Source organism: Ursus americanus, chromosome 1, assembly GCF_024610735.1.
Source record: "Ursus americanus isolate L20-20 chromosome 1, mUrsAme1.1.p, whole genome shotgun sequence".
NCBI classification, from domain to species: Eukaryota; Metazoa; Chordata; class Mammalia; order Carnivora; family Ursidae; genus Ursus; species Ursus americanus.
In genome coordinates this window covers 35,185,394-35,198,606 of record NC_142127.1, presented here as the reverse complement: position 1 = coordinate 35,198,606, position 13,213 = coordinate 35,185,394, and the positions used below count along the sequence as shown (strand labels likewise).

Below are 13,213 nucleotides of genomic sequence, written 5' to 3'. Positions count from 1 at the left end.
AACTTGTTATATGGAGAGACTGAATAGAGGTTGGCACATGTCTAACCTAACCAACCAACTCAAAGAACATACACTGTATCTGTGCTCATTATTCCAGATATTGATTAGGGTGGTCAATTCGATTCAATTTCTACTGACATTCCCATGATCTATATGATTTTGGGGAGATCAAGACATATACCATTGATTGGCTATGTCTTCATTTTTCTTTCCATAGATGTGAGAACTTAGTTAAAGTTAAAATTGTAAAGGAGAAACTCTGATTTTCATCTCGTCAACACAGGTACAGGGATGAAAATATATGTGGCTTATATGTGAATATCTGTTTCCACATGTGGTCCACATTGATGGGTCACACTGTTGAACCCCCTAGGGTTGAAGGAAAGGGTCAATCTGTAAAAAATGTATTACTTAGTGAGATGTCTGATAACAATCAAGTTTTTATTTCTAGTTACTGGAAAAAGATATTTTACTGCATACATTTTAAGCTCTAGTAATTTAACCATTGTTAATGATTCCATTAATTATTAAACTTTAAAAAGTGGAAAACCTATGATATTATGTCAGATGACTCCAATGTATTTGCCAACACTATGTATTGCATTTTTTAATTCCATCTTGAAGCAGAGATGAATAGGAATTTCTCTTCTGAAACAGGTACCTAATTCAAAATCCCCTCCTGATTAGCAAGTAGTCCAATATAAAAATTGTTGTTTTCAATCTTTGCTTCTTTACAGTTTGCATTTTACCATCTTTATTTAAATTGATTTATTGCTTTTAAATGTAACAAAAAAAGGAAAGAGGAAATAAACTTTCAAATAACACTTTCCTTTGGGGAATGGTTCAGGTAATTTGGAGCGCTTGATTGCGATGTGTGAAAGTCTAATGAAATCTAAAAAGACCTGAAATTATTGGTTCTTTGGAAAATTGCTGGTTTTCTCCTTTTCAGATAAGGAAAATCACATAAAATGATTTCCTTTTTTTCTTCTTACCTGCCAGGAGTGAAATATTATATTCAGTTATACCATCTATATTAACCTTTGCAGTTAGAGTATATTTTTTGCTTTTTTTCTCATCTGTCTTGTGTATTTGATTTTATGCATATTTTCCTATAACATTTTGTAAGCCTCATAAATTCTTTTTCTAGGGGATATAAGCTGTAAATAAAGTTTAATGAAAAATATATTGGTTTCAGGAGAATAGAAATTGTGGAGTTCATTTTTCCCTAGTGTATGTTGGAAGAACCAACTTTCTAAAATACATATCTAATTCCATCATCCTTTTAAAACTTTAGAAGTTGTCTTCAACATAAAAACCCAACTATTTTCTGTGGGTTTTATTACCCTTTATGAATGGGTCTCTACTTACCTTTCTAATTATCTTCCATATCAATCCACTTCTCACATCTCATGTTCTAGTCTTTCTGAACTACTTATATTTGTAAAACAATATGGTTTCCAAAGCCCATGAATCTATACACACTGCTTCCTTTACTTCTCCTTTTCATTATCTATGTAATTTCTTCCAGTCTTTGAAAACACAGTCTTAGAATTTCTTACAGCAAAATACTTTTGAAGATCTTCCCACCTTCTTTAACCTCACCCAATCCCACCCACACAGATCTGAATTGGTCTACCTTCTTTCTTGAGACCCCATATTATCCTGTGCAATTACGTTTCAAAGCATTTAGAACACTATATTTTAATTAGCAGTCCAAAGCTCTCAAGCAAGAGCTCCCCCAATATAAAAAGCCTCTTTGACATTGGAAAGTCTAGTAGGACAAGTTTTAGTGGGGAAAGAAACCAAATAAGTTATGTAACCAGTGACTAAAAAAATAACTTACTGGTTCAGAATAGGTTATTGATATGAATACTGGTCATTCACGATTGTGCTCCATTTCGACTGCAACCAACATTTTGATTCTCATCTATGGGGAAAACTGCCCTCTTTGAGACTATATATAATGCATACTTCCTGAAGGAATTTTTCCCCTCCAGCTTTGTCATCAATAATTACTTTAACCAGGGGCGCCTGGGTGGCACAGCAGTTAAGCATCTGCCTTCAGCTCAGGGCGTGATCCCGGCATTCTGGGATCGAGCCCCACATCAGGCTCTTCCGCTATGAGCCTGCTTCTTCCTCTCCCACTCCCCCTGCTTGTGTTCCCTCTCTCGCTGGCTGTCTCTATCTCTGTCAAATAAACAAATAAAATCTTTAAAAAAAATTACTTTAACCAGATATTAATAAGACTAGGGCTTATAATTAATCCTTACTTTTTAAAAGAAACTATATATTCCCATCATGGTATAGATCTCAATTTACCAAACATTTGGCACTTAATGTCTTCCTTATAGCTGAATATCAACTCTATAAGTCATCCAGAATGGAAAGTGCCTGGTGTTAAATATGAGTCTTATATTAGTTTGAAATAACTGGTTGGATGACAGAGTTCAGTCACATATCCAAATCTAGATATTTTAGGTAAAGTGGATAATGTGAAATATGAATCTAGAATGTAATGTTAACATACTATTGTACTACAAATTTTATGTATAGGGAAATAGAGAGCCATTAGAGCCAAACTTATACAGGGTCACAAAAATATGACTCTATAATATAATTAATTGTCTCTTTCTGCCACAATTTCCCTTTAATATAGCTTGTTTTATAAAACTGAGAAGTCACTTTAGAAGCGAAGAAGGGGAGGAGATAAAAGTGGATAGTAAAAATAACAATTATTTATTTAAGAACGTTCAAGAAGAAAGGAAGCCGTATTAGACTCATTAGACTCACAATGTGATATAGGGTAGGGGACATGCTATCTGCTTCATTTACAAAAATAAAGCTGCATCGAAGTGACATTTTCCATTTTGCTCTTCTCATTTGGTTACCCACTAAAATTTAAACCTTGATCAAAGTGTCGATGCCCAAGGGCCCAGCCCGAGTCTCTGCATGCAGTTCATTGATCATTTGGTTAAAATACAATAGGCATTTATTTCTAAAATTAATTTCTAGGTTACAAGCTTTCAGACATTTTAAGGGTCTATGTGGCATAGAAATGTTTATCTGTGAGCAAATACTGACACCAGCTTTTAGGTTGATCTACTGAAACTTAAATGCTTAATATGGTTTGAAAATCAAAGGGTGGGGTGGCCAGCCAAGAAAATAGTGGCCTTGACATACAAGCTTGACGTACAACGTTCAGGACACTGAAGTTATGCATGCTACTTTCAATCTATTTCATGAAACTGTTTTCCTTTTTTTTTTTTGTATTGTTTGTTTTTTGGTGTTTTGTTTTGTTTTGTTTTGTTTTGTTTTTCTCCTCTATGAAGAACTATAAAATAAAACCTGGTCAGACATTTGCTCACAGACTATGACAAAAATAGATTCCTAAGGGAATAATTAAATAATGTCTTGTTAAATATGTTTCCTCATGTGGAAGGATGCCATTAATGAAAATGAATGCATGCCCTTATTTTTAAATCTACATAAAAATATATTTAGATTTCAGGAGGAAAGTATTTTTGTTCCAATTATATTCTCTTTATATAAAAGAGGATAAATAAGAAAAGTGAGGTAGTCAGAATAATGACCCCTCAAGTCCACATCCTAATCTCTGGAACCAATGAATATGTTAAGTTACTTGGCTAAAGGGACCAATGTGTATGATTAAATTAAGGACCTTGACATGGGAAGCTTATTTTGCATTATGTAGGTGGGCCTAGTGTAATCACAGAGGTCTTTAAAAGTAGAAGACCAAGGTAGAGGAGTCAAAACAAGATGTGCCCATGGAGAAAAGGCACATAGAGATTCTATTTTTCTGATTTTAATGATGGAAGGAGGGGGAAACCAGCCAAGACTGTGGGTGACCTCTGGAAACTGGACAGATCAAAGAAATGAATTCTCTTCTAGAGCCTTTACAAAGAAAAGCATCCCTAGGAGCCTACTGATTGTAGCCCAGTGAGACCCATGCTAGACTTCTATCTACAGTCCGTAAGATAATAAATTTGTATTACTTATGTTGCTAAATTTGTGGTAATTTATTATAACAGTGATAGAAAACTAATACAGTTAACTAGAGTTTCTTCCCAAAGTGGCAGATCAAATATAAGCATTAATCTCTCATGCTTCCTGAAACACTGAAACAGAAGGCTTTTAGAGGGATTTTAAAGGCATAGCAGAGCAAAGATGTCAGGAAAAGGCATACTTTCCACTTTCCTTTGTTCTAATCAGGTCAACTTGTTAACTGCCCCTTCCGCTCCCTGGCAAAAACCTGAAGATTTATTTTTGGTTGAAGGTAAGACATTATTTAGAATTCAGGACCCTACACAAAACTGAGGATGAGGATGCTGTTCTGAAATCCAGGGATAAAGATAATCCTTTCCTGAACTCACGTGGCTCTCAGAACATTGGCCGGCAAGTACCTCTTCTGAAAAGAGGTGATTAAAAGAATCTTACCAGGGCAATGTTATTGGCCTTAAGCAACCCAAAGATTCTGACTTCAGGTACATAGTACAACCCTGTCACTCAACGGTGAAGACGGTGGTTGGACTTACCCCATACATTTGCACAGAGCCTCAATCATCTTTTTAATTGGCCCACTGGAAAATAGACTAAAACCCACATATATTAAAAATGACTAGAAACAGAATGTGAAAAATAAAATAAAATACACTATCATTAATAATTTGAAAGACCTAAGATCCTTTATCCATGAAACAAGGAAAAAACCCTTTTAAAAAAGAAACATGTAGAGAACCAAAATTTGTTTTAAATCTTAAAAATTATTATACAATAAATGAAAATCTTAGAAGAGAAATGAAATCAAATAAATGGACATAAATGGTCGGTCATAGATGATAAAATTAAGAAAATCTTCAAGAGAGTAGAGGGAAAAAAATGAAATGAGATAATGAAAGAGAACTATGAGACAATGAGAACACAATTCAAAGAGTTCTAGTATCCAAATAAGGAAAATCCTAGAAAGACAGAATAGAGGAAAATGGAGGAGAGTAAATAAAGAAACAACTTAAGAAAATTTCCCTGAAGGATGTGAGTTTCCAGATTGAAAGGGTACTTCAAAATGGACTAAAATTTGAAATTTTAGAACACTGTGGAAGACCAGCATATTCTAAAACCTTGAAGGAGAGAAATGCTTCCTACAAGGGACTGAAACTCAGAATGGCATCAGACATCTTAATAGCAACATTGGCAACTAGAGAAAAAGTAACAATGTCACTGAAATTCAGAAGGAAATAAATTTCTACACTAGGTCAAACTATTAACGTTAATTATGAGGAAAATAGTAATTTATTTCAAGATCTTAAGGACTCAAAAAGTTTACTGCCATATTTTCTTTCTCAGAAACTCCTAGAAAATGTGCTGCATTGAAAAGAGTAAACCAAGAAAGATGAAAGCATGTATTCCATGAAACAGGGAATGTGACGATTGGAATCCTCCAGGATCATGATAAAGGGAGATCCCAAGACAAAATCTGCATAGTAGACTTAAATTTACATAACTGGGCAGGTCAGAATGCTTTGGGAGAGATTTTCTCAAGAAGATAAAATTGTTCAAATATTAACATGTTTGATGATTTAATAGGAAAGCATTTCTAACTGGGAAAGACACTGTGGCTGAATTAATGGTAAGTATACATATTAATAAGCAAAGAAAAAACAAGACAATTATTAACGCTATGGGAGAAAATGCTGTGAAGGGTAAGAAAAATGATCAAAACACATGGGCTCAATTGTGATAGCACTAATGGAAACACTTATAATTAATAAAAAAATATAACAATATTGGAAATTTAGGGGAGGGTGGAGGTGGTGGAGGTACAGGAGGTAGCAGGAGTTGAAATGGAACTAGATCTTTATCTACCACAGTAAAAAGCAAATAGATAATGCCTCCCAATGGAAAATCAAGAAGAAACACTATAAGAACGATTATTAGAGATTTGGATATAAATAACAGCACCACCCAGATTTAATTTAACTAAAAACTGGCTCAACAGCCTGAGAATCAGTTTCTTCAACTGTAAAATGAGAATAATCTCCACCACACAGAATTATTGTAAAGAGTCAAAATCATGTGTATAAATCACCATTGATGGGGGGAGCTGGGAAAGAGTAAGAAGGGGCTAGGATGTGATTCTTAATAAGCAGTGAGGAGCTAATGGGCCTCGCCGTATATGCTGTTTATAGCACCCATTACCACGTGCAGCCCAAATATTCTGAAACAGCCATGATTTCAAGGCAACTGACCAGGTAAAAAAAATATCAGAATTTGGAGGAAAAAAATTCTATTTACTGAATGATGAGGAGCACATTCTTTGAACTTCACTAGGTCAGAACCTTCAAGGAACTTGGCTTTTTAAAATTACTTCTCTGAGGTGCCAGGAAGTTGATGACATATTACAGAACTCGTCTGATGCCATTTTAGGAACATGCTTTTTTTAAGGAACATTCGTAGGAAAAGCAACTCAACACTTTTTAAAAAGGTGAACTGATATTTAAACAAAATTAAGAAAAGTACGTATTCTTCTGTTTTACTTACTATGGCTTTTGAAACACCGATTCAGCGAAGGACAGGATGGTCATGAAGATTCCTTTAAGAAATGCGGGTCTGAAATCGTCTGCATTATTATGTGCAGGTCCATATGACTTAAGTATCTCACCAATAAAGATCAAAAATAAAAACAACCCTCAAGGAATGAGTTGTGACGGACTGAATCGTCTTTTAGGAGTTAAGTGTCTCGTGATAAACTGAATCAAGGACTAAGATTAAGTCACTGTTGGAAAGTGGAAAAATGATGAACACACTGTAAAAATTAAACCCAATCATGTTTTGAATGTTTAATATAGTTTTTATAAAACTGTATTTGCAGTATTGAATACATGAATTTATATTTTTGTAGCCTAAATGACCTTGCACATTTAAATAATTAATTGCATGCCAGAAAATTCAATTAGCTTGATTCCAGTTTGAATATTATGTACAATGTAATTCAAGCACAAAGTCTGCAGTAGAACCCACAGAGGTGCTGTGCAATCAAGCTGCGCTCTCGTCAAAGTATGGAACTGTGGACGTTTTTCATAATACAGATAGGATATACGCCACCTTCTCCATAAGCTCATTCTTTCTCCAACAGAAACAATCCATTTTTGCCCCGTCCTTTCTAGACAAATAGGCTCTTCAGTACGGAGACAACTAAATACATTTCTTAGTATTTAAAGCTATAGATGGATGGATTTAAAACCACATAAGAATTTTTCAGAAATAACTAATGATAAAGTATCCTTATTTTTAGTTTGTATATATTTACAGAACTATTCACATATTGCTGAGAAGAATGAATATTTCAACCAAAGATGGGCATTACCAAAATAATTGTATTTCTTTTATTCACATCATTTTGATAAATAGAATGAAATATTTTACCAGGACAGGAGCTATACCATGAAAATCCCACAAAAGGGACTAGTTTCCAGTTGTTAAGTAGAGTTATTCAGTTCAATGAACATATTACATTTTGCTTTCCAAAAGTCACCACACTGGTGGGCTGACAATTACCCTGGCTTCCGTTGACTTTTATTCTCTTTGATTTGAGCTCTTATAACTCCCTGAAATGGAAATAGCAGAGATTTATGTTTTATTCAGTCAATAAAATGCATAACTTTTCGCTGCTGAGAAAACATGTCATGTACAGATTGAACAAATGTTACATGAAACCACTTTGATAAGCAGTCCTGCAGGCTGAAATACACGAAACGGAGATGATCTTTCTTGGACTGATCAGTGTCAAAAAAATCAGCGAAAAGAGAAGAAAAAGCAATTCTTTATTTTTATCCAAATATATCAGACTTCATAATTTAGTTAGTGTCAACAAAAACATAGAGTCACCATATAATGTGTCATCCAAACCAGGACATTCTAAGAGTGAAAGGGAGCGCTATCATTAATTACACAGGTACGACAGATATAAACTGAAACTCTCCCGGGGAAACTGGAACCTCCGACCAACTTAGCAATACGGGCTAAACTGCAATTACATGCAGAAATCAGACCTTTCCCATACATATGTGGAAAAGATAAAGGAATAGCATCACTGAGAAAAATTAATTTTGGCAAAAGTGGTTCTTTTCTCATTATTCAGACGTCTGTTGAAATATCACTCCCTCCCTAAGCCAGTCACCTCTTCTAAAATCATCAATTCTTTCTCCACCCAGTCGTTTTTCTATTTTGATGTCCTGTTTTTCTTACCTTAAACTGTTATTTTGAGTATCTTGAAATCATCTCCTTTGTGTTCTGTCTCGACAGGGCCCCTCCCCACTCTCCTACCCATATGCAGTGTTCAAATGGGCAGCGACCTCCTCTGACTTAGTCATAGCCAAATCTCCAGGACCTAAAACTGCCTAGGACATAAAAGGCATGCAAAAAATTTTGTTGAATGAATGAGTGAATACATTCAGAGAGTTTGTTTTTGGTCCCATGTTCTCCTCGGTACCAAAGACAAATTAGAATGACTCCTCAAATTGGATTATGGCTCTATTTAGTGTTAAGTATTTGGACTAAATGATCTATGGAGTTTCTTCCACTGATAATAAATCTCTCATGCCCCCTAGACTCCCTTCTCTCTCTGCTACTATTTCATTTTCTATAATCAGCAAATGGGATCAAGGGGTAGAACAGCTACCTCTATTCACAGTGGATGAATGCTCAAGGTTGATCATTTTGCCAGTAACAATTCCCTGGGATATGTTTGCACCTACAGAATTTGGTTGATACAGAGGTAGCCGGAAGGTATTATTGTAGTTATGATAGGACTGTTGATGCAATAATTTTCCAATAAGAAAATCATCACAGGATTGCTAAAAAATGGGAAATGATGGGACCCCAAACCAGCCATTAAGGATTTAGATATTAATAGGGAGAAATAGTTTAATTCTGGACAGACTTACAATGCAATGCCCAAAGAAATTTCAGAGGAAAATCCATGATTTTTTGATAAGGAGCACTTATAAATTTTCATAAAAATCTCTACACTCTAAATCTTGATTTTGTAGGTGTTCTTCTGAGCAATAGTTATTATTTCCACTAATGAGTAATAAATATCAGACCTTGGGGTTAGAAAATAGTACTGCTAAAATTACTTTGGTAGGCCAGGGATCCAAGACACCAATAAAATCAGCATTGACCAAACAAACAAGCAAACGAAAAAGCCCACATGGGTAAAATATCTTCAGTTCATCTAATTTAAAATTCTCTCAGGTATATACATAACATTCTTCCTGAATGGAGTGACAGGCATGGGTGGGATAGGTTCCCCAGATGCAGAAAAAAGTCTGTCCTGATACAGTAAATGCCACAAACAAGAGAACAGCATTAAAAAGAGACTCATTTAGACATACATATTTTAAGCAGAAATATTTATCATCTGTTTCATTGTATTGTTGTATCGCCTCAAGAATAAATTATTGGTTTTTAAAACGACAGAAATTCCAGAAAAAGAGTGGAAATGTTACCAATTGACTCAGTGTGAAACAGGGACCATTAATTATGTAATTTCAAGCAGATTCTGATATATTCAATGTAAGTTGGCTACTGATGATTACAATGATTCAGCATTTGTTCAGAGCTCATGTTTCCATTAGATCATGTACAAAACAGAGTTCCAGACTTCGAGTAGTCCAGAAAAGGACCAATTCTCAAATCACCAATTTTTCCCTAGTACTAGCAACTTTTAAAAATCATAAAAATTTTTAGCATATTGGTATGCTCTAAAATTTACAAGTTAAATCTATAATGGTTATATTTATGCAGGGCCATAAATAGCATAGACTCATGTGACTCCCTCATATAAAGTACAACTGATAAACTCCCAGGACCTTAAACAGCAAAAAACATTAAATCAGATTTTAAAATGACAAATAATTTAAGGCTAAAATATTTGGTATTAATAATCAATGCCAGAAGCCTTCCTAGCCTAATAAAGTAAACATGCACAAGAACTACAAGTTTGAACAAAACATCACAATTTTATCAGATATATATGTACGTATGTATGTGTGTGTGTGTATATATATATACACACATATGTATAGATATATATATATATACACACACATATATATATATAGTTTTATCGCCCTGAAAGCTATCCACTCATGTTTGGCTTAATACATATGTTAGAAATGTCGTGAAGAGTACCACCTCTTTAAATATATATATATTTTTTCCAGAATATACAATATAAATATACCATATATAAATCATGCCATAAAACTAAATGCAAAATTTGCACATTATTGCATGCTTGATGTGATAATACATGCCCGTTAAGAAGAACTTTCTTATGATGTCCTCCCTTTACACAACTTTTGCTTTCTGCACAGTGGCAATACTTGGGAAGAAAGGGTTCTCAAATATGCATATATGACTGGGGGGAAAATGTACCTTTCGGATTCCTTCGAGGATTACCTCATCAGCCAAATATTGGACTATTACTAAATCAAACAGTAAATAATGCCTATGGGGGTGTTTTGTTATGTGAATCGATCAGAGTTCATTTTTCTTAATTTGGCTGGGAGATTCCCTTCCATCCTGGCTGCTCCTCCAGCGATCTTTTGAAGCTTTGGTGGCAAATCGGCCACTGACTGGCTCATGGGGTCAGACAACATCTTGGTGGTTTTAGATACCAGTTTTTCTTCTGAGTTGCCAGGAACTGAACTTATTCGTTGAAGTTTCATGGGCAAATCTCCCAAGCTGTAGGCTTTTTCTGAAGTTGTAGAACTCATCCTCAAGAGTTTTTTGGGAAAGTCTTCTCTTCCAGTAATTTTCTGCAGCTTAGATGGAAGTTTTGTAGTAATGTCATCTAGCCCATCTAAGCAGTCTACAGAATTATGTCTTTCTTTGCTGTTAGTTATGGCTGGTGCTATTAAAGGGGATGACATCAGAAGCATCTCCTCCTGTTCTTTCACACTATAAGGTGGGGTGGGGACTTCAAATGTGGCATGGAACTGGGAGTAATCAACTTTGAAGAATCCTTCTTCTAAGGAAATCACAGGGAAGAAACGATGACCCCAAAGAACTTCATCTTCAGTGTAAGATGTTCGAGCTTGACAAGTCATCCCTATAAGCAAAAAGGAAATCTTTGATGAATTATGCATAGCAGAAGGAAACAGAAAGCCAGGTGAACCTACGGAATTCATTTTGCTTTCTTATTTAAGCTTTGAACTGTTTATCTAAGTGGACTGAATAAAAGAATATGTTAAAAGTTTTCATGTGCATAGTTTTGATACATATACTTTCTTCCAATGAAAAACACAGGGAACTTTTACTGTACGCGTTTGGAAGGCAGTACAGCAAGGCATAATTAATTGCTCTTCATCCGCAAACCAAAAGCAAAAATGGCACGGACCAATTTCAGAACATATGTGTCTCTAGAAGAAGTGGAGAAGTCACAAAATCATTTTCCCTTGTTCACGAAGCTATGCGATATATGCAACAAACCTGAATTTGCATCCGAACTTTACCGCTGTATAAACTTAAGAAAGATACTTGAGTATCACTTCCCTCCTCTGTAAAGCATGAAAATACCTGCATCACAGGACTGCTGTGAGCAAGAAATCAAATATTGTACAAAAATGTAAAATGTGTCATACAATGTCCAATTAAAGGAGAGCAACTGTAACTATCCCAAGTATTTGCTTAATGAATAAAAGTTGAAAATATTTTTATATCAGATCATGGAAGGTCATCATGATGATTCTATTCTTCGGGACCTGTAAGGCCAGAATGAACTTTTCCTCAAGTCTTGGAAATCCATATGCTAAAATCAGTAATCTATGCCAATGTGATATTTCCAATTTTGTTCCTGCTATAGCAATCTCTGAAACTGGATGCTGGATATCAGATTTAAAATTTTGCTACTTACAGATTACGTTACTTGGATATCATTTGCCTCATGCTACTCTTATTTACTCAACCATATTCTCTTCACAAATTATTTATTTAGAGTGGGTTACTATTAAATCAGTCAACCTCTGATATTCATTACAGATGTGAACACTGGAAGCACATGATAATATGTTTAAGTACACTTAAAGCTTATTATAAAAATTCAGTCTTATTTTAGTCAAAAGATGTGATTTTCTATAAGTTGCAAAATTCACTTTCTTCTACCTTTACTATCATACTTGTAGTAGAGCCTATTAAAGTGTAAAATGATAGACACATTTTAAAAATGCACCTCTGTAATATTAAGTATAATTTAACCAAATGATGACAATCTTTCTGCTTACATTTCTATTCTCCCTCTGTCAGTTTATAAATAATTTCAATTGTGTTTAAGCCTGGAATAGACTGGATAAATGGACATTCTGTCTTTCCTCCCCGACTAGTGATCACACATACAATACGTGGAATTGGGATAAATGCACAACTGAAAAGCAATATTGAAGACAATTTCTTACTTGAATCTTTCCAAAATCTTGCCTTGTAGCTATTAGTGATGTATCACCAGGGAAGCAGTTGTTATACTTACATACCATCTTTTTCCAGATATTTTTCAAATAACTGATGCAGAAGATGAATGCCTATCATATCTCAGGCACTGGGTTAGGTGCTCTCTGTATATTATTTCTAATTCTCAATATCATCCTAACAAGAAAACATTCCTATGTCCAATTTAAAGATAAGGAGTATAGCGCTCACAGAAATGATTATCTCTTGACCTTCCTTGGGCACAGATATAGGAAACTGTAGAGAAAATACAATATTATTCTAATTTCTGGGGGTTTGGTTGTTCTTTTTACTTTGCCATTATGTCTCTATTATTTTAGTTAGGAACCCGATTCAAAACAACTTATCAAATTAAGTGTCATGGTGAAAATCTGATACTGGCCAAACACCAGTCTTCATAGTCAACATCTTATCAGGAATACCTCCCAGAAACGTTTATATATGGAGACAATAAAATTAGTTTAAAAAGTAATTTGTAAGTTTTATAGACATACACACAGTAACATCTCTCTTTTCAAATGATTTTCTAGCCTCTATTTCATGAGAAAAAATTACAGATAAACATTTATTCAGAAAAGATTCAAAAACGTATTTCCTGATATATTTATTTGACTTTATTTTTTTAATTTAATTTAATTTAACTTTATTTTTATTATGATATGTTAGTCACCATACAGTACATCATTAGTTT

The 13,213-nt window shown here is 34.5% G+C and overlaps 1 protein-coding gene across 1 annotated transcript in view; it reads right to left on the bottom strand.

The window, feature by feature from the left end:
• Nucleotides 1-7,819: 7,819 nt before the first annotated feature.
• Nucleotides 7,820-13,213, bottom strand: part of KCNJ3 (potassium inwardly rectifying channel subfamily J member 3) — a 148,908-nt gene continuing 143,514 nt past the window's right edge. The window contains exon 3 of the mRNA XM_045781735.2: nucleotides 7,820-11,131. Within this exon, the coding sequence (XP_045637691.1) occupies nucleotides 10,545-11,131 (587 nt within the window). The 3' untranslated portion in view covers nucleotides 7,820-10,544. The remainder of the gene's footprint in view (nucleotides 11,132-13,213) is intronic.